This window comes from Myodes glareolus, chromosome 3 (genome assembly GCF_982192425.1).
Source record: "Myodes glareolus chromosome 3, mMyoGla1.1, whole genome shotgun sequence".
NCBI classification, from domain to species: Eukaryota; Metazoa; Chordata; class Mammalia; order Rodentia; family Cricetidae; genus Myodes; species Myodes glareolus.
In genome coordinates, this window is record NC_142028.1 from 128686641 (window position 1) to 128709180 (window position 22540).

Below are 22540 nucleotides of genomic sequence, written 5' to 3' on the forward strand. Positions count from 1 at the left end.
GAGAGTCCAGCCTCATGGCGGAGGTACTGGCTGGAGCCATGTTTATTGCCACAACTCTATGGCGTTTCAAGGTTCTGCCACCACCAAAAAGTATGCAGTCAGCTAAAGCTGAGTCAGGAAGCCTCTCTTAAATGAGAGCGCTTGCCTCTAGCAAGCAGAGCCCACCCAAGAAAGTTCTGCTATCAAAAAGCCATGCTTAACTCTATTCTTTTCTTTCTAGAATAACTTCCCAAATTCTCTCAGGCTTTTAAGTGGATTTGGTCAGCCCCACGTTGGCATGCCATGGAGCCCTGTTCTTTCTCCATCTTTGAAACACTTTTCCATCTCTCCAACCTGGCATTTCCTCTGGCTCACCATTTCTCCTTCCCCTGCTCTTACAGACACAACTGCATATGAATGTCACCAAAAGATTACTGTTTTTAAGGTGCTACTTTTGTACTTTATACATGGCCTATCTTTTGCACTTGAAGTCACCCTCTTAAAAAAATTGTTTTTGAGATAGTATTTCATGAAGCCCAGGCTGATCTTGAACTCCAAATCTTCCATGTGCTGTATGTTAATCATGTGCTACTATGCCCATTTTGCATTTAACATACTCTGTTGTAATGATTTGTTTATATGTTAGTTTCCCAGTTGAAGCCCACTAAGATCTGAAACCATGTTTTTTTTCATGACTGTATTCCTGATGCCTATGCAATGCCTGGTATGCAGTTTGGTGAAAGGGGTGCCAGGATTGTAGTAGTCCACATTCTAGCCCTTGGTATGTTTTGCAGAACTATAACCTAGCTATTATTAGCTTGTGAGTCCTTTCTCTATTCCCTCTTCTGTGTTTTATCCTGACGGTGTGAAATCACTTACTCTATGTCCTAGTACATGGAAGGGGTCCTTTCTTTCCTCTGCTAAAACTGCCCTTAACTTTCCCACATGTAGTTTCTTCTTTCCAGGTTTGTAAGTTCTTTTTGATGTCTGTTTAGGATCAGGTGACATGATGTCCTTTCTCATGACTGAAGCTCGGCAACACAACACTGAAATTCGACTGGCAGTCAGCAAAGTGGCTGATAAAATGGATCATCTCATGACTAAGGTGACTAAGTCAGAACTGTGTGGCATGAGGGCCTGCTTGTGGGGGTTTCTGTACTGCCCAGTTCCCACAACTGGCAAATCCCATAGAAAATCACACACAGTTATAAACTGATTGGCCCATTAGGTCAGGCTTCATATTAGCTCTTATGACTTATATTAACCCATTATTCTTATCTATGTTAGCCACATGGCTCGATACCTTTTTCAGTGGGGCAGGTCACATCCTGCTTATTCCGTGATCTGGGCAGGACTGCCAAGGGAGCTTCCTGCTTCCCAGAATACTCCTGTTCTCATTGGCCCACCTCTACTTCCTGTCTGGTTTTCCTGCCTATACTTCCTGCCTGGCTACCAGCCAATCAGCGTTTATTTAAAACATAATTGACAGAATATAGAATTGTCCCACACCAGAACTGGGGCTTTGAAAATGGAGCAGTTGGGCTAGAGATGGCTCAGCAGGTAAAAGCACTTGCTGAACACATTCAGCAATCTGAGTTTTATTCCTGAAACTCATCATGGAAAGGGAGAACTGACTCCTGCAAATTATACTCTGACTTGGGACATGTGCTGTGACACAGGTATGCATGTCCACACTCTCACATATCGCGTGTACACATTGTAATACACAAATTATACTCTGACTTGGGACATGTGCTGTGACACAGGTATGCATGTCCACACTCTCACATATCGCGTGTACACATTGTAATACACAAATTATACTCTGACTTGGGACATGTGCTGTGACACAGGTATGCATGTCCACACTCTCACATATCGCGTGTACACATTGTAATACACAAATTATACTCTGACTTGGGACATGTGCTGTGACACAGGTATGCATGTCCACACTCTTCACATATCGCGTGTACACATTGTAATACACAAATTATACTCTGACTTGGGATATGTGCTGTGACACAGGTATGCATGTCCACACTCTCACATATTGCGTGTACACATTGTAATACACAAATTATACTCTGACTTGGGACATGTACTGTGACACAGGTATGCATGTCCACACGCTCACATATTGTGTGTACACATAGTAATGCATAGGGTATTTCCAATAAATAAATACTAATTTTAATAAAGGGGAGTAAGTATAATATTCATTGTTTATAAGTATGAAATTATAATAAAGAAATAATAAATAGAGGGCTGGAGATACATTTCAGTGTTTAAGAGTACTTTTGCAGAGGACCAAAGTTCAGTTCCCAGTACCCATAGTTCCAGGAGATCTGATGTTCTCTTCTCTGATGCACCAGGCACATACATGTTGCACATACTTCCTTGTAGACAAAACACTCAAGACACATAAGATAAATAAATCTAAATATATATTTTTTAATTAAAAAAAAGACAACAAAAATGTAAAAAAAAAGGATGTGTATGTGTGTAACAAGAATTAGACAATAAGTAGGATGTAACTAGAAGAAGCCACAGCTGTAAGAAAATTCTTCTCTGGTTTCCCGTATTCACACCTGTAGTCCTTTGCCTAGAAGAGGGCTCATCTTCACTTGGGATCAAGTTAGCAGAAAAGGAGACTTACATTTAGATATTGTCTCAGACATTTTTAACTCTCTCGAAAAAGTGCTTGGTCTGGGTGAATTGTATCTGCAGTCCCACATGCTCGCAGGGTCTTTCTGGCTTCCGTCTTGCAGGTTGAAGAGCTACAGAGACGCAGCTCTAGCAATCCTGTGCTTCTTCCTAACATGTCGGCCACAGTGGAAACAAGCATGATTATGAGCAACATCCAGCGGATCATTCAGGTAAGGGTGGTGGAGCACAGCACAGCCTGGAGAACTTGTCCGTGTTCCCTCCGCAGATGTGCTACCCTTTAAAAATCTGTCCCTTGCCCCCAGACTACTACAGTTAGACAAGCCATTATGGCTTAATTTGGTCCTATGACTTGTACTATCGTATTAGTTAATTTTCTTATTGCTATGACTGAATACTTGACAAGAAACAGCTTAAGGAAGCAGGGTTTATTTTGCCTCCTAGTTTGAGAGCATACAGCCTATCATGGCAGATAGGAGTGGTAGAGACAACTGGTCCTATTGAGCCGAGAGCCAACAAGAAGTGGGACCTCACTAGGAACCCTTAAGTTCTATCCTCAGTGACCCACTTCATTTAGCTGAACCCTATGTCCAGTCCACCCAGAGCTGGAGATCAGATACCCAAACATGTGAGCATGTGAGTGACATTTCATATTCGGACCACAACCACCTATATTATACTGTATATTACACTCTATTATACTAAGCTATGTTAGAGTATACTCTGTGTTGCAGCTGGGCAGTGATAACGCACGCCTTTAATCCAAGCACTTGGGAGGCAGAGGCAGGTGGATCTCTGAATTTGAGGTCAGCCTGGTCTACAAGAGCTAGTTCCTGGCTTCAAAGCTGCACAGAGAAACCCTGTCTCAAAAAACCAAAAGAGAGAGAGAGAGAGAGAGAGAGAGAGAGAGAGAGAGAGAGAGAGAGAGAGAATGAAAGAAACATTGCTTTTTGTCCCAATTATAAACTCTCACTTCATTTTCTGACCATTTCAGTCCTCAACCTATCTAGCCTAGTAACTAGAATCCATCCGGTATAATTCAGTTTGTTACTTTAACAGTTAAATTTGAGGAAATAAGTTTTAGTGTTTGTTTCAAAATGTGTTCACAAAGCTACCCATAGGTTGAAGTTATTCTGCCTTATGGTCTGGAGATAGTTTGTCATGCAGGGGAGGCATGGCAGCAGAACACGAGGTCGCTGTCACACTGCACTGCGGCCAGGAAGCAGAGAGTGGGGAGGAAGTGGCACTCTCAGGACACTTACTTGCTTATTGTGTATTTGAGTTCAGGAAAATGAGAGACTGAAGCAGGAGCTCCTGGAGAAAAGCAGTCGGATAGAAGAGCAGAACGACAAGATTAGTGAACTCATTGAGCGGAATCAGAGGTACCCACAAGGCCAGGCTTTCGTGCCATTTGTCCAGTGGAATGCATGTTTGTTGAGAACACTATAGTAATCACGATTCTCTATATTTGTTTTGTTTGGGTTTTGAACCCAAGAACCTTGAACATACTAGGTACACAATACCTTTGAGCTTCAGCCTGTTCACCTGCCCATGTCTTCAGCCATTTCTGTTTCTGCCCATTGTGTGAATTGCCTCTTTACTACTTCAGTATAGAAAACACTGAGGTGGGTGTGGTTGGTATAAGACCCACCTGTGTGCTCCACCCTTCATTTATTGTGTGGCTTTGGGTATTTTGTTTGTCTGCAAGCCTAGCTTCCTCATTTCTGAAAATGGTGTTACGTAGAAAAGCATGTCCACTCTTCTCTTCTGTGTGGGCTATTTTATCAATCAGAACTCAACCAGAGCCTCACTGATTTCATAAAGCACAACCTCTCTGTGTTTTTAGTGGATCCTTCTCAGCTCTGTGAGGGGAAAAGGTAAACAAAACCAGTCTCAATGCATCATTCCACTTGAAAAACTCATTTATTCCCTGTATTTCTTATCTAGTGTTTTTTGTCTCTCACACAGAGGGTTGGAAGAAGGCTTACAATCAGTCTTCTTATTCCTTTTCCTTTCCTTCCCATCTCCCATTAGTACACACCCTGTTACTGGCTCCCTTCATTATGCAGAGTGTTCATCTGTGGCCCAGGTTACCACTTCCTTGGTTACTGCAGATAGCTTGGTTAATTCCTGCAGGTCTCAGAAAAGCAAACTGCTTTCACATTATTTTTTTTAAAGATTAAAAAAAATATGCATATAGATGTTTTGCTTGCATATCTGTTCCTCTCTCTCTCTCTCTCTCTCTCTCTCTCTCTCTCTCTCTCTGTGTGTGTGTGTGTGTGTGTAGTGCTTGCATATCTGTGCATTGTTTATTTGCAATGCCTTGGGAGAGAAGATAGAGTTGGATCCCTTGGAACTGGAGTTACAGATTGTTGTAAGCCACCATGTGGATGCTGGGAACTGAACCCAGGACCTCTGCAAGAACACCAAAGGATCCTTGTAAGCAGAGACTCTGCTTTCATTTCCTGGTCATCCAGACCCGAATAATCACACAGAAACTATATTAATTAGAACACTGTTTGGCCAATGGCTCAGGCATATTTCTAGCTAGCTCTTACATCTTAAATTAACCCATTTCTATTAGTCATTTTCTGCATGCCTTGTTTTTTCGGTGTCTGGCTAGCATCTGACCTGACTTTACCTCCTTTTTTTCTGTATCTCTGCTTGGATTTCCTACCTGGCTTTACTCTGCTACTTCATTGGCCGAAACAGCATTATTCATTAGCTAATAAAAGCAACACATATACAGAAGAACATTCCACATCAACTCCTAACTTATGAGCCATCTCTTTGACTTCCTTCAGATTGTTTCTGATGAAGGTGTTGAACAATATTATGAGAACTGAGTACCTTTATGAAAACTTGTACCTTTCAAACATTTGGTGCTTGATAAATATTTTCTTTGTCTTTATTTCTGTCTCAGGTATGTTGAACAGAGTAACCTGATGATGGAGAAGAGGAACAACTCACTTCAAACAGCCACAGAAAACACACAGGCAAGAGTATTGCATGCCGAACAAGAGAAGGTAAAATAGTCAGGTCAGGATATGTTGAGCTGAAGAACTTTCAAGTTTCTATTCAGGATATTTGCCATCTTTGGGAGAGATGTAGAAATCCTCCAACAGATTTTTATGTATTAATCACCTCTAGATATGTTTTACTAAATGTTCTGCAGTATGTTGACTCAAAAACAATGATTGAACTAGGGGTGATTTATGCCTGTAATCCCAACTTCTGATAGGCAAAGGCAGGAGAATCTGCAGTTCAGTGTCAACCTGAGCTACATAGTGAGATCCTCTCTCAAAAAAGAAAGAAGAAAAATTCAGTCACTTGTTTGTTTGTTATATTTTGATAATGGTGAGAAAATTATAGTTTATAAGAAGCTAAATTTATTCTTCTGATAGAATCAAAAGAAAATTTCTATTATGTCATGTAATAAATTTATATGTTGTTCTTAGTGGAATTTAGGAATATATAATTTGATCTTTTATCTGTGTTTAGTTGATTATTCATTTGAGTCTGACAAAATCATTTTAAAGTGCTACTTTAGAGTCAGACAGGTGGCCTATGCGTGGAATCCCATGGCTTGGGAGGCCAAGACAAAAGGATTACTGTAAGTGCAAGTCTGCCCTGAGATACATTGCAAGTACCAGGCTATATAGTGAGACCTTGCCATTAAGAATAAAATTCCAGATGAGATAACACACACCTTTTAATCCTGTTAATTGGGAGGTGGGGACAAACTTAAACCACTGTGAGTTTGAGGCCAGCCTGGTCTACCTAGCAGTCTGGAGTTCAGGGTCATTCTCTGCTAGGCAGAAAGTTTGAAGCCAAAGTTTGAGCTACATGAGACTCTGCCACAGCAAATAAATGAATGAATAGATAAATAAATAGAATAAGGAAAGAGGGAGGGGGGCATGAATTCTGTGACTTAAGTCCTTCAGATGTAGGAATTTTGATCTGCTCTGAATAGAAGTGAGAAAGATGCTAGTGAGTCTTGTTGGGGTTACCTAATTCTGGAGCCTAGTTTTCCTTTTATCTAGTGGACACTATCCAGAACAGATTTCTTCTTATTGGGTCATCACTCTTTAGCTGGGAATCTTTGCTCTTGATCTTGTATTTTTTTTTCATGAAATTCTAAGCAGTTCATATTTTATAATTGACTTTCTTGGAAACATACAAAATTGAACAACATGAACTTTATAATTTATAATTTTTACTTGATTTCTTGTACTCTGATAATAAGGGTTCCTTATTTATGTTTCAAGCTAACTTTTGTGTTTGCTTAGCCATACTATCCAGGAAGTAATGTTTTTGGCCAGTGTGGTGATTTGAATGGCCCCTATAGAGTCATATATTTGAATGTTCGTTTCCCAGTTGGTGGACTAAAGTTTAGGAAGGGCTGGGGTGTGGCCTTGTTGGAGGAGTTGTGTGACTGGGGGTAGGCTTAAAGCCCACAGCAGGCCCAGTCTTGCTCTCTGTGCCTGAAACTTGTGCATCAGATGTGAGCTCCGAACCACTACTCCAGTACATGCCTGCTTTCATGCTCCCTACCGTGATGATCATAGATCAACCATCTAAACTATAGATCAACTTTCTAAACTATAAGCAATTGTAACATAAAGGGGCCGGCTTGTTGGGGTATCTGTCCCGCCCAGTACCCCACAGGCGGCAAGTCCCAGAGAAAATCAATCACACAGAGATCTCTTTAAGTTATAAAACTGATTGGCCCATTAGGTCAGGCTACTTATTAGTTCTTATGACTTATCTTAACCCATTATTCTGATCTATGTTAGCCATATGGCTTGGTAGCTTTTTCAGCTGGGCAGGTTACATGTTGCTTCTCTGGTGGTCTGCGCAGGAGTGGGGAGGGAGCTTCCTGCTTGCCAGAATACTCCCAGTCTCTTTGCTCCACTTCTACTTCCTGTCTGGCTTTCCCGCCTATACTGCCTGCCTGGCCAATCAGCATTTTATTAAAATATGATTGACAGAATACAGACAATTCTCCCGCATCAAGCAATCCCTCAATTAAATACTTTTTTCTCTAAGTTGCTTTGGTCATAGTATCTTAGCAGTAGAACAGTAACTAAGATAGCCATTTAACCACCAATGAGCTGTGCCTTACCCTGCACAGTCCTGTCCTGTTCCAACACTGTGTCTTTCCCATTGCTACTTCATTCCTTGCCTGTTGTGGCTGTCTGTTAATGTCTATTAAAAGAGCAGCAGCCTAGAACTTCATTGCTCTCCACAAATGTGCCTTACTATGTCTCCTTTCTCTGATTTTATTTTCCCTCTCCATTTTCTTTATCTCTCTAACCCAAGGCCTACTGAGGCACCCAAATCTACTGTTTATCCTCACTCTTACTATTCAGGGGTAAATAATGACTATGACTTATTCTGTAGACCAGTGATGCCCAGACAGTGGCCTAACTACCTCAGATTGCTTGGGAAACTTGATCAGAATTACATATTTTGAAGCCTCTCCTCTGGGTTTCTAATTTAATATATGTAGCCAATATAAAACTTTCCCAAAGATTTTCTTTCCCATTTCTTTTGTCAAGTCTCTGGATGTGACATCTGGATACTTTTGCTTTTTATTTAGGTTCAACATGTAACTTTCATATCCAATGTTACTGTTGTATGTGCATGTATTCACAAGTATATTCTAATGAAACTTTATTCCCTAAAACAAGCAGTTGTCCAATTTGTCCCATGAATCAGTTGTAGTTTGTCAAACTCTTACTTAGCTTGCTAGTCCATTTGTGTTTTTCATTTTAAAACTCCCCGAGTGCCTGGCACTGAGCCTAGCAGGTGTCCTGTGTGTAATAGACAGATGCAGGAGTAGAGCAACAGCAGCCTCCCATGGATTCTACCAACCCCATCATTTCAGTGAGACATTTTAAGTTTTAACTGTCCCCGGGTGGTTGTTTTTTCTTCTTTGTTTGTTCATTGTTGGGATCCAGGGCCAGCTCAAACCATAAATTATTTCTCAGACCAGAGGGGAGGCGTGGGAATAAAGACACAACTCACATGACTTTATTGGGAGGGAGTCTTAGGGATCCCTCATGAAATCCTGAGTTCACATCCTGAAAATTCACCCGCATTTATTCTCCAAACAGCTTTTACACCAAAATGTAAACTGAGGGGGAAATTCATTGGCATTCTGCTTCCTAGGTAGCCAGGAGAATGACTGTGGTCAGGTCCACACCTTTCTATACCCATTTTGTCACATCTTCCTGTCAATCTTCCTGCTCTGTATGCCTGCTCTGTCATGTAGACTGAATTAACCTCCTTCCCAGGCGACCTCCCAAAGTTACAAAGAAGGAGCAGAGCGACATTAGCATATCCTGACCCTTTGTTTAGTACGGCCAGGTGACCACCTTCTGTCTGGCAGGTGCAAACTGTGGCCTGAAAGTCTGGCCACCATACAGTGTAAAAACATGGGCCTATATAATATGGCCCTACGGTTCATGTAATTTCTCGCTATGTAGCCTGGGTTTACTCAGACAGGGTTTTGCATACATAGCTGCTGCAGACTCTTAGCTTCCTGCTCAGCCTTCCAGGTGTTGGAATTACAGATGTGTGCCACTGTCCCTGGATGAGCTACTTCTTTTTTTTAAAGTTGCTATTTGAGACACGGTGTCACTATGTAGTACTGGCTGGGCTGAAGCTAGATATGTAGAACTTTGAACTCACAGAGATGGGCCTGCCGCTGAGTGCTGGGATTTAAGGTGTACACCAGCCTTCATCTACTTAGCAGTCTCCCTGTGATCTCCTGTAAAGGGAGACCAGCAGTTCCTTCAGGAGGCAGATTTCTGTCTCCAAGCACTTCTCAGAAAAAGTATGGTTAAGTGTTCATTGACTATTCAGTAAGTGAAACTTTTTCTCTGTGACAGAATGGGTCCATGAGAAGCTGTTGTCTTATGAAGTGATGATTCACAGTGGAGGAGCTGCTAGAGGATTGAGTTCAGTGGACTTATCTTTTTTTTTTTAAATATTTATTTATTATGTATACAATATTCTGTCTGCGTGTATGCCTGCAGGCCAGAAGAGGGCACCAGACCTCATTACAGATGGTTGTGAGCCACCATGTGGTTGCTGGGAATTGAACTCAGGACCTTTGGAAGAGCAGGCAATGCTCTTAACCTCTGAGCCATCTCTCCAGCCCTGGACTTATCTTTAAAAGAACAAGTCAGGGCCCAGGAGGTGGATAGGACTTGCTCAGGGGCACATCTCCAGCAGTGTCCTCTCGTACTGGAGTCCTGCTTCTCCTGAGCTGCTTTTCTGCTTCTACTGTCAGTGCTTCCTTCTTTTTCCAGCTCTCTACCTCAACAGTGGACATTTTCAAGGCTTGATTTTAGCCCAGCACAGGGAAGGTGTTCTTTTCTCTCTTCCAGTCTACCAATACCATCCATCAGCTTAGAGTCACATGAGGTTGAATCAGTACTTGGAATGCCTATGTCAAAAGTGATGTCACCCCTTGTCACTGTTCAGGCCAGGGTGACAGAAGAGTTAGCAGCAGCCACTGCACAGGTCTCTCACCTGCAGCTGAAAATGACAGTTCACCAGAAGAAGGAGACAGAGCTGCAGGTGCAGCTGACAGAAAACTTGAAAGAGACAGATCTTCTCAGGGGCCAGGTCACCAGACTCCAGGCCAACCTCTCAGGTAAGTTCTCAGAGGAGAATGTCTGGCAGGACTGCCATTTAAACTCAAGGCGTTAAATGTCTCCCTTCCTGTCAATTCCTATAGCACAACACTCTTGAGGGACTGGTAGAAAAACTGCTAATTGTTTTACATAAAGAACAGGAAGACACGCCGTCCCCCAGTTCAGTTGTAATTGGCAAGTCCCTCTGTTTCTGTGGGGAAATATTGCTTCAGTTCTTTGTTACTTACTAACATGGTACATTTTTATAAAGAAGCACTTTCTTCCCACTGTGTTTTCCTCCTTCCTGGAGCATGGGTTACAGTGCTCCAGCTTGGACTCAAGGCCACTGCCCTCTGCTCATCTCCTGCTCTACCCCAGAACCCTGCTGACTGCAGCCCTGTCTCAGAACAGCTGTGTTTAGATTGGCACTTGGTGTGCTCACCATTAGCAGTGCCCCAGTCCACTTCTAAAGTCTGCCTCTTGCACAGCTTTTTTTTAGACCATTTGACCTCTTGTTTAAAGCCCTTTATCTCTTAGTGCATTATTCTGACCATTAAAATAGCCTTCCATAAACATCATTTATAAGTCTCTTCTTCCCTCTAGAATACAAGTCCCTGGAGGGCAAGGATAATGATCTATTCTTTGTAAAATCTTTTCTTCCATATGAGGTTTACTTTAGTGCTTGACGCAAGGGGAGTGACTAAGTAAGGCATGCTGATTAACTAGAAGCTTGTGAATGTCGGCATAGAGAAACCTGTGTGGAAAGGCAGCTAGGACCAGTGGGCAGGGGTAGAGGCAGCAGCAGTCGAGTGGATGGAGGCACAGCTCCCTGTCTAAGAGAAAGCTTGGAATTACTGACAGCATTGCAAAGGCGATCCCTTGAAGATGCACTCTTTCTCTTACAGGGCAGTGGTTGGCCCACCCCAAACATACTGGATAATTTTTAATGTGAATGTTGTGTAGCTGTCTCACTTTGGCTTTTGTGTTTTCCTCTGACAGTTATTTGTGACAGTTACTTCAAGAGCCAGTTTTCAAACAAGTTTTAATATGCTAAATTAAAAGATAACTCCAACCCCCAACCTTATTTGATAAGGTATATTTTGAAAGCAAATTCTCAGTCAACTGTCTTAGTTACCAAGAAAGTTGAGAGTCTTATCCAGGCAGTGAGAAGGGACCTGAGCTCTACTCAAGAAGGACGTTCCATATGGTCATATGTAATGGGAACAGAACTCTGAGTGATCAGTGTTATTAGAGGTGGTCTCTGACTATTCAGAGAACATTCTCTAACACTGTGCGTGTGTACAAGGAGGTGTATATATAGAAGTTACCCTTTTCAGGGTAAACATGGGTTGATAGTAGAGTCAGTGTAGGGCTTGTTTAATCCTTACGTATGGTAGGATTGAAATATTAGAGCAGGCAACTTCCAAATAGCTTCTGGAATGCCACGGTGCCCTTGTGTCTCTAGATCTACAGCCACGTCTTCTTGTTCTCTGTCCTAGAGCTCCGAGAAGCCTCTGAGCAAACACAGTCCAAATTCCAAAGTGAAAAGCAGAGCCGGAGACAGCTGGAGCTCAAGGTGACATCCCTGGAGGAAGAATTGACTGACCTCCGAGCTGAGAAGGAGTCCCTGGAAAAGGTAAGTTCCAACAGCCAAGTTTCTCTTGAAGCCAAGTGGCCAGGCATAGCTGATTAATGCACAATTTTCTTTTTCATTTTTTTAAGAGTTGAAATTTATTTAGAAAAAAGCAAAAGTCCCACCTTTCTGTACTCAGCTCACAAAGGTGTTTTCAGGACACTGCTCCTTCCAACCACCATCCCTCTCCTGACTCTATGTGCTGCTGCTGCTTGGGTGAGGGGTTCCTCTAGGCACTGTACCAATTGTCTGGGCCTGGGCGTTGAGCACTACAAAGTCTACAGTCTTCGGTTGGCCACCCCGGTAATGGCTACATATCCCTTCATGTAAGCCCATGAGTATAAATCTGGGATTGTCTTCATTAAACACTTGGTTCCTATTCTGATTGTACTCAGCCCAGAGGTGATCCAGGCATTTGTGTCCCCATAACCCAAGTTGGCCAGCATGATCCCTCATTATTCAGTAGCCCCTACTGCAGGCAGTCACTTGTGGTGCCCACTCCAGCGCTCACCACTCAGGTCCTTGTTGTGCATTCACAGGGTGCTTTGGGCTCCTCAAGTGTTGGCTTGGCTTAGCACCTGTGTCAAATCCTTAGGATGCAGCATGCCTGCATCTCCTAACCCTGGCCTGCGCCCCTTAAATTTTTTATAGTATGAATGAATTAGGAAAAGTGCAAATAATACAGAAAAGTATAAAATTAAAATACTTTTAATTCCTTTTCTCATTGTATGAGTTATAAATAACTATAAACAACACATGAACTTTCAATGTGCATATCCTGTATGCATATCCCTCATAACAACACACATGTACTGATAACCCACTGAACGACTAAAAACTCCCCACCCACCTCTTGGGAGTGGGTGTTATATTCTTAAAATTATTTCCTGATGTCTGGGGACAGCGGCATCTTTAGGGGACCCTGAAAACATTAAGATAATAGTTAAGTCCTGGGAGAGCTAGCTGTCTCATTTGTTGTCCAGCCTCTGTGTAATGAGAAAGTCTAGAGCTTATCTGAAAATTCCTGACTGAAGTAGTGCATGAGACTGGACCATCTCAACTAGCAACTTTGAAATTGTTCTAGATGCAGCATTTTGAGGAAACTGAGAGACTGGATCACCTGGGCTTTATTGGTTTTTGTTCCTCTTTTTCTAAAAACACATAAACTTTCAAAGATAACATATAATATCTGCATTAACACAAGTATGGAATGTGCAGTGTGCACAAATCAGTAAATATGTTTTTTGTTCTATGTTTGAGGAGGTAAAAGGTATCTGTCAACTATATGATTCTTTTTGGACTGTATAACCAAGCTTTTATTCATGTCACACGAAAGGATGGCATTTAATAAGTCTTGAGGACTCTGTAGCCAGCAAGGTTTATCTGGTCTCATCCAGTCAGAGAGTTGTTCCCATGTTAGAGGGATCAGCATATACATCATCTGCCTTGTAATTTTTCATAGTTATTTTCTTCATGTCTGTAGTCAATATTTTCAGGAGGTTTCCCCCACCAAATATGATCTTTATTAATTTGGAAGGAATCCATAGCTTTTCCTTTGGAAACAAAAGCATAAGCTCTCTCCTAGTGCAACACATTTCCCAACTTCCATTTTAAAACTAAGACATCCATAAAGCATATAGGCTGTTTTAATCAACAGTCCCTTCTATAATCCAATGTCTCTTAGCAGGTATTGTTCTCTTTTCATTAGCACTCAAAAATTTTAAATTAACAAAACACCTTATAAGGTCCAAATTCCCTATGTTATATTTTTCATCCTTATGTGGCTTATTTTTTATAATAATTTACTCTTTCTTTAAAGACATTATTTTTAAATTGTTTTTTTCTATGACTATCTATACCCATTTTCTTTTTTGTCTTCAGTATCTGAGCCCTTTTTTAGGCATACCGTACCTTTTTAGAGGTTTGTGTGTGTGTCTGGATCTGACTTTGTGTGCATTTGCAGCATTTCTGACCATGTGAGCCAAACCTTAAACTGCTAGGCTATTGCTGCAGAGTGGGGATGGTGGCTGGCTCTACCTCTTTTGGTTCTGAGAGAGCCTGCCTTGAGTTTGTGGGTACCAACCCAGAGCCACATTTACCTGCCCCAGCTCTGGGAATTGGTTGCATCTACCTACACCAGGCTTTTGTACCCAGTGTCAACTATTCAAGTGCCCAGCTGCACAGCAAGGCCTCTGTATACCGCAAGCACTGAGCCTACTTGGAACTTTTTTTTCTTCAGCTTTTTCAGGCCTTATGTGGATTTACTTGCCCCATGTTGGGTTCCATTTGTACTTTCTCATCAGGACTGCCAGTCTGCAAATAATGAAACCAAGACTTATTATTAATTATAAAAGGTCAGCCTTAGCTTAGGCTTGTTCCTAACTAGTTCTTATAACTTAAATTTTAATCTACATTCTTCCATGAGGCTCATTGCTTCATCTCTGTAGTGGCCATCCCATTTCTTCTGCGTCTGACTGGCGGCTCTGCCTTTCTTCTTCCTAGAGTTCTCTCTGCTGGGAAGTCTCACATATACTCTCCTGCCTAGTTTTTGGTCATCATCTTTTTATTATACCAGTCATAGCAATACACTGTACAAATATCCCACAATAAGAAACCATTCCTAGAAATGACCAACTGAGCTCACTGACTACCACCCTGTCCACACTGTTAAGCTAGTGTTGAGGATGGTTCTTTGTTCCTCAGAACCTCTCAGAGAGGAAAAAGAAATCAGCTCAAGAGCGCTGCCAGGCTGCGGAGGAGATGGATGAGATTCGCAAGTCACACCAGGAGGAACTGGACAGACTTCGACAGCTCTTGAAAAAGGCTCGAGTGTCCACAGACCAAGCAGCTGCAGAGCAGGTAATGGGCACTTGGAAACACAAGGAAGCTGTGAAGGACACAGAGAGAATATTTAGTTTATGCTTTCCACTAGGAAGATGTTTCTTATGGCTTACCCACACCTGGGAGAATACCAGGAAGCCTGATACTCAGTGCCAACCCTCTCAGTGATTCAGTGTTACACTTGCTTTGGGACTAGTGAAGCTGCTAAACTGCACCACTCCATGGCTAGAAAGAAAGGTTTATTGGGGGTTCAAATCACCAAGGCCATCTCTTGGAGGTGGAGAGGGGAGAAGCAAAATGGTGGAAAAGCAAGCAAATTTTATATGAGAGTCAGCAGGCTGGGGGGTCTTTGGATTGATAGGGATTAGATGACCACTTTTGGTGGTGGATTAAGGGAGCTTCCTAGTAAACAGAAAACCCTAAAGAGAAAGCCTAAAGGGTGTTTCTGTTTACCCAGCCAGAGCCCTGTTCAGGACTTTAACACCAGCACTGCCATTTTGGGGGGCTGCTTTGGACTTGACACGGTGCAAGCATGAGAACCTGAGTTTGGAGACAGGAGGATTCCCGGGGCTGGCTGTCTCGAGGGAATAACACAGAGTGTGGTAGACACCTGGCGTCCTCCTCTAGTGTCTGTGTGGACATGAGTGCGAACATACATACACATACATGTCATACACCACTCATAGAGAGAGCAAGAAGGAATCAGAGGATACTTTCAAAGTAATTAAGATCTTTTCAACAGTTCTTTCCTGCCTACATGGGCCAGGGTCTTTAAATTCTATGGAGAATGTGAACTCCATCCCCAACATCTACCCCTACACGTGGCTATTGTTTCTCTTGGCAGCTGTCTCTCACACAGGCTGAGCTGCAGAGCCAGTGGGAAGCAAAGTGTGAGCATCTCTTGGCCTCTGCAAAGGATGAGCACCTGCAGCAGTACCAGGAAGTTTGTGCGCAGAGGGATGCCCACCAGCAGAAGCTGTCCCGCCTTCAGGATGAGGTAGTTCTTTCCCTGAGTCAGCGCACACAAGGCCTCCAGGCTGTGGGAGGTCTGTCCGACCTTTCGAGCTTAGGCAGTGTTAACAGCTAGAAAACACAGCCAGGCTTGTGTCAGTTGCAGTTAGTTATCTTTTGCATGCTTACATAGGGTGGCAGGTCAGGGACCTGGAAAAAGACAAACAGCCAGTGCTCCAGGACTTGGTCCCCATTATTCGATCCTTCATTTACTAAGCAGATACTTACTGAGCATTAGTTTGGCTCCAGTAGCTGTGCTAGAGAAAGGGCATGCAAAGAAGTCTGCTCTCAAGAATTACATAATCACAGAAAAGAAACTGAGATAAGTGGTCTGGGGAGGCCTAGAAGATCAAGTACCTAAAGTTGCTGGGAAGGAGTCCCAAAGGAGGTGACCTTTGAGCAGAGCCGAGGACAGGTAACTGTGGTTAGGGTAGAGTGTGGTATATGGTGGTATGCTTAGATGTGAAAAAGAGAGTTGGAAAGTGACTTAGGGTATGAAAGTCCTTTGTCCGAAGGGCAATTCCTTGCATTATGCAGTTAAAACCTTTAGATTCAGAGGCTTTGGAGGCAGTCTTGGAGGTGAATAGGTTGCTGAGTATTTGTATCTATGTGGCTGCTCTTATTCATATCCCCTTGTTTTCATTATATTCTTCACCTCATTGGGAACAAGTCAAGTATCCTTGATGGGAAAGAAGCTGTGAGTTGTTAAGGAAGTAGAGTGACCTGCATCAGCTGGTCTGGGGTGAGGACCAAGGCTGAGCCCAGCAGACCTAGTTGAAGTCAGGACTCGTTCCCAGAATGGTTCCCGTGTGTTTCCTGACCATCACAGTCATCCAGGTTCCCAAGGCCACAGCCCAGTCTGTTCGTTTTGCAGTGCTTAGCTCTCCAGGCACAGGTTGCAGCTTTCACTGCAGAGAAGGAGCAACTGAAGAAGAATACATCCCAGGCACCTACGGTCAGAGCTGCTACTGACCCCTCAGAGAAGGTGAGCTGACATTCAAAGGAGCAGCTAAACCTGTCATATCAAGGCAGTGAATGTGCTTACCAAGTATTCAGAAAATATGGCCCATATGTGATGCTTTTTTTTTCCAACTTTATTGAAACATCCCTTGTCTGATGTAAAAACTCTTTAGAATCTACTACTCTGATAGCAAACCCAAAGAGACTATTCCTCTGAAACTTTGACAGATATGGAAAGCACCCCTCCATCATAGAGAAGAGCTGGACGATGATGCGGTAGCCACCTATCATCCATCAGTCCTGGGGCCAAGGCCACACCGCTGGCTGTGGTACTCATAGTTGGTGTTACATCACATGAGCAGATGATCTTTGGGCAGTCTTGTACCCTTACTGCCACCTTGGCAGAAAATTCCTTTTTAAAGCTGTTCTCTCCATGGTGGCAGCTCTTAGTGTCATCAGACATTTGTGACCATCTGTGTCCCTCTGTAGAGTTCCAACTCTGTAATTTTAATGTATCACTTAATGTCTTGATTTTGGTAGCATGTCTTTTTGATCTTGGCATAGGTCAAGAAGATCATGAACCAAGTGTTCCAGTCACTGAGGGGAGAGTTTGAGCTGGAGGAATCTTATGATGGCGGGACCATTCTTAGGACCATCATGCACACAATTAAGGTACCATCAGTTGGTTCATTGGAATGGGCATTTTATTAAATTACCGTCTAAGCATTGAAGACTATCCATCAGTGATGGGAATCTCTGAAATGACATATGCCTGGATGGCCGTGGCGGTCTCTTCTGAACTAGGTGCACAGGGCCTATCAGTGCACACTGTCCTGTCAGTGCTCATCTCCTCCTTGGCTTCTGAATAGGTGGTGACTCTGCAGCTGCTGGACCAGCAGGAGGAAGAGCAAGGAGAGTGCAGCAGTGACTATGCAGAAGAGAAGCCTTTGAGATCTTCCTTGGAGCAGCCAGGTTCTGCCACTCCTGGGCTGTCTTCAGCACCTCTGAGTGGGGAGACGCAGGTGGCTCCCAAAGTGCTATCAGAACAAGTAGTAGGGGAGAGCACCCCACTGCCCCCACAGGCCCTCCCCATGCCACAGAATGGGACACAGACAAGGAAAGAGGACTCGTCAGAAGGAGAGATACTCTCAGAAACGAAAGATAGTTCCCTCCCATCTGAACCAGCTGGCACCTCATCCCCCAGAGTCCCGGAACCCCCAACTTCAATCCCACCTAAACCTCCAGGACCTATAATTATGGACTCTGAGTGTGAGGAACTACTTGCTGATGACCAGAGAGCTGTGCAGTCCAACAACAACTTAGGAGGAGAACGTGTTGGGGAAGTAGCCCCAGATGGCCCACTGACTTCAGACCCTGAGAAGGGGGAGCTACCAGCCTTAGACCCTGAAAACCCAGGAGGAGAACCTCAGCTTCCTGAGCACAAAGAAGTTGAGGATGTCAGTAGTTCTGGTCCCCCTGAGGCATTGCTGGATAAAGAGCTTGCTTCTGCAGCTTCAAGCACATCCCTCAGTCAAAACCAAGAGGACTCCCAGCACTGCAGGTGTGTACTCTGAGCAGCCATAAGCTGTCTGTGGAGGTGGTCTCTTTTTCAGGGTTGATAGATGACACTGGTTGATATACTCATTCATTTTGTTATCAACAGCTCTACATACAGGGCTCTGTGGCAGGCACCATGATAGTGTAGCAGGCAGGGCAGGTGTAAGGTTTATGGGCCTGAGGAGCCTAAACTGTGATCCAAGGAGTACTGAGTCTTCCAAACTGACAGCAGGAAGATATTGCAGAGAGAGGAACACACACAAAGGTATTCTGGTGGGATGGACACACCATAAGGAACTAAAAGGAACTAGTAGGGGACCAGTAGAGTAAAGTTGAAGTTGGAAAATAAAGAAAGCGCCAAAATACGTGATTATTTTTATGCAAATATAATATGAAGCCAGTAAAAGGATGTAAGCAGAAGAATAGTGGAATCTGATTTATTAGCTTTAACGATTGTGCCAGCAATAATCGAAGACTGTGTTTCCATTTCCTGGCCACCCAGACCTGAATAATCACACTAAAACTGTATTAATTACAACACTCTTTGGCCGATGGCTCAGGCATATTTCTAGCTAGCTCTTACATCTTAAATTAACCTATTTCTATTCATCTGTGTATCACCATGAGGCTATGGTTTACCAGTAAGGCTCTGGTGTCTTTCTCCTTTCGCAGCCACATAATGTCTCCCTGAAGTCAGTTTAGTTTTCACATATACCTATATTCTGCCCTGCCATAGGCCAAAGCAGCTTCTTTATTGACCAATGATAATAAAACATTCATAGCATACAGAGGGGACACTGTATGCTACAGCTGGCTGTAGACTGGAGGGGCTCACACAGGATTTAGACTATAGAGGGGCTAATGCAGTGTAGGACTGTGAAGGGGATTATACAGGGTGTGGTCTCTGGAGGGATGTATGCACAGTGTGGAAAGAGATATTTGAATGGGTAAGTGGGTCTCAATTCAGGAGCCATGACTTTCATAGCTGGTGGGCACTGTGACCCTGGCAGAAACAGCCAGTATCTGTGGCTTGATTCTTCTTTAGTTTCTCTGGGGATGAAGAGGATGAACTGTTTAAAGGGGCAACTCTGAAAGTTCCAAGGCCCAAAGTCCAGCCTGAGGAAGAGGATGAAGACGAAGTGGTAAGGAAATCTCAGACTCTGCTGAGTCCTCATACCACCACCTGGGGGCTCTTCCCAGCAGTCTCAGAGAAGAGAAAAGGAGTCTGTTGGTGGCCTACTTCCTGGACTATGTGTACAGGACCGTGTGGGAGTGAGCTTGGGGGTCCAGAGTGGGCAGCTCTTTAAGCAGAATGAGGATAACCAGCTGCCACTGTATTCTTAAAAGGGTATCATGATCTCTGTCCCCTGGGGAATCAGTCCTGTTTGTAGTAAGGGAAGGAGGGAAGAATTCTGAAGAGCCAACTAGAAAAAGAAACAGGTTAGAAGATCATTTGCAGGAGGTTAATGGTAGACAGGACTGAGCTCAGGCTTTTCTTGGGCCACTTGTTTCTAAGAACTCCTGTTCACCTGGCCCACTTCCAGTCTGCTGCCTGTTTTGTTATCTTACACCTGAGCAGCAGATGGATTCAGTGTTGACAGTGTTGCTTCAAGTTAGGGAGCAGGAGAGTCAGGGACCACAAAGGAAGTTGCTGAGAGAGCCAGGATTGGAGCCCCGGCTTGTCCATCTGACACTGGACAATTTTGACTGTGTAGTGGGAATTTTACTGTCATAAAATGTGTGTGGAGGAGACAGGACCATTAGATCCAGGAAAGAACTGGAGGTTGAACATGGGCAAAGCCTATTGTCCTTCTATACCATCCATCTGGTATAGATTTTGCTTTTTGCCCTAAGGCAATGACATCTGGAACCTAACTCAGATGAACCAGAGCCCTTCCTCTTGCCTGCAGAGAAGGTGTCATCTTCCCCCCACTAGCATACCTTCCTGAGAATTCACTTTGCATTTGAGAATACTAACTACAGATTCTGCATAGAAAATAAAGAAGAGTATCCCAAATGACGAGCATTATATTGATGGTATTACTGCCAGTTCCATCAAGTTAATCATCTGTTTCTTGGGTATTCAGAAAAATACTTCATATTATCATTTAACCTTCTCCTAATATGTCCTATAGTTCTATGTTCTGCATGTCTGTAGCTTCCAGTCCTGCTGTCCCCTACCAAAAGCAGATGACAGGCCAGAGCTTCCATCATGGAAAGAGGAAAGAGAACCTCCCACTTGGCTCCTGGTGTTAGTCAGCATTGTTATTGACACCAGAAGTGTTTAAAGAGACTGTATATTTTGGCTCAAATTTTCAGAGGTTTTAGTCCACAATGGGTTCACTCCACTGCTATTAGACTTGTGTAGAGAAAAAGCATTCTCTCAATGGTCACGAAGTGAAAGAGTGATGCAGGAGGGGCTGGAGTTCCACTGTCCCCTTTGAGGGCAGCCTATAATCACCTGAATCCTCTTGGGCCCATCACAAAAGCTTTCCACCACTTCCAACAGTATGAAGCCGAGGACTTGAACCTGTAACACAGTATCCTTTGGTTGGGACTCTTAGAGGGTCCTAGAACCCTTTAGCCCCTTTATTCCACACTCCCATTAAAGAGAGCATGGCTCTGCCTTTGTGGCCTTTCTTTATCTCTTGGGCATGCCTCTACATCCACATCTTTGGCCACCTCAGGCCACAGCTGGTTTTTGAATGTGATTGTACTTCTCTGAACTTCTGTCATCTCCTCTTAATTCTCCTGTCCCAGGCTGCTTTGCTTCTGTTTCTTTCTCTTTCCCCATCTCTCTTTAATGAACCTTCTTTTTCCATACAAAACTTGTAAGTTGGCATATCTGTCCAATCAATACATGTTTCACAAATAAATTACAAAATCAGCCAAGCAAAGTTGGTCTTTGTCTCTGTCAAAAGATGACTTCCCTCAAGGCCTGCTTGTCCCAGCTTTGTCTGGATCAGTTCTTTAGCCACAAAGCCTGTCCTTCTAGTTCATCTCCTTTCCAGCCAGAGGCAGGACACCCATTGGACCACTTCCCCTCATAGGCAGGAAGCCACCTGGGCAGGGATACATGAGAACTGACCTCTCTTTCCTGTTTTGTCAGAGCATGAAGGGGCGCCCGCCCCCAACACCCCTTTTTGGAGATGATGATGATGACGATGACATTGACTGGCTGGGGTGAAGACCTAGGAAACAGGCATACAGGTTTCTCTCCCAGCCCTTTCCTAAGGTCGAGGCCAGCTTCAGGGTGAGGTCCTGGTGGACATTCTGAGGACAGTGGTTCAGACATCTGAGTTAGGTGTCATCTGAGCCCCTGCCTGACATGGTGAAGAGGATCATAAACCTGTCTGCAGAACTGGTGGTGTAAGAGCCCTCAGTGAGTGACTCTACCATGGAGGAAGGACTAGGAGGTTCACCTGCAGCCAGTCACAAGCATCCTGCCATTTCACCCAGGCGTTTTCTTTTCATTCATTCTCAAGTTGACCCATGAGCCCTCCTGCTCTCCCAGGGCTCACCAGAGCTGCAGCAACAGGCCGTGTAGCCTGGGGAGGGGTCTCCTCAGAGAATTGAGAAATCATGCTGGCCTAGCATGTAGCTCTGGGACATGTATCTTCTATCTCTGCCTTAAATCTTAGAGGTCAATAAGTATTTGGAATTAACAAGACTAAAATAAATGCCTACAATAAAACTTGGCCTGGACCCTTTAGGAGAAACTGAGTTTGGGGTTATCATGCTCTTTCTTGGGATCCTAAGGATGGGAGTTGTAACTTGGTCAGTTAATATGCATAAGAACACTGTGATATATTTCTGTTGGCACTGACCTTGAACTTGAAGGTTTTTAAAGAGTCACAGACTTCAGTTCCAGCTCACCATAGCTGCACAAGGCTGAGGGCATTGTAGCTATATGAGGACCATATCCACCCTATGCTGATACCTGTGGGCTACACTGCAAGCTAAGAAGTCATTCAGGGAAGAGAAGAGGGGGTCTATAATACCCACTGTTTGTGATACCTGAGGGGTTCTGTGAGCCCCAGGGGCCAACACTACTGCAGAGAAGAGCAGTGAGAACATACATGTAGCCTTTTACTTATTTTAGGATCTTCTAAAGACCATGCAGCCAGTCTCCAAAAGGAGTAATTTTTTTTAAACAAAAATGTTCCATGATTTTAAATGTTTTTAACACTGTATCCTGAATTCCACTGCATTTTGCAGGTTTTGTGCTTGACTCCTACATTTTGGT

At 43.6% G+C, this 22540-nt stretch overlaps 1 protein-coding gene across 2 annotated transcripts in view; it reads left to right on the plus strand.

The window, feature by feature from the left end:
* The window catches only part of Fkbp15 (FKBP prolyl isomerase family member 15), a 59780-nt gene extending 37763 nt beyond the window's left edge, over positions 1 to 22017 (plus strand). Inside the window, exons 16-28 of one of the 2 annotated variants that reach the window (XM_048459166.3) lie at positions 975 to 1084; positions 2751 to 2858; positions 3934 to 4028; positions 5570 to 5672; positions 10141 to 10312; positions 11792 to 11928; positions 14629 to 14784; positions 15611 to 15763; positions 16652 to 16762; positions 17302 to 17409; positions 17607 to 18298; positions 19340 to 19436; positions 21404 to 22017. In XM_048459166.3, coding sequence (XP_048315123.3) covers positions 975 to 1084; positions 2751 to 2858; positions 3934 to 4028; positions 5570 to 5672; positions 10141 to 10312; positions 11792 to 11928; positions 14629 to 14784; positions 15611 to 15763; positions 16652 to 16762; positions 17302 to 17409; positions 17607 to 18298; positions 19340 to 19436; positions 21404 to 21481 — 2120 coding nt within the window. In that variant the 3' untranslated portion in view covers positions 21482 to 22017. The remainder of the gene's footprint in view (positions 1 to 974; positions 1085 to 2750; positions 2859 to 3933; positions 4029 to 5569; positions 5673 to 10140; positions 10313 to 11791; positions 11929 to 14628; positions 14785 to 15610; positions 15764 to 16651; positions 16763 to 17301; positions 17410 to 17606; positions 18299 to 19339; positions 19437 to 21403) is intronic. The other variant, XM_048459165.3, reaches the window with a different exon arrangement.
* The last annotated feature ends 523 nt before the right edge of the window (positions 22018 to 22540 follow it).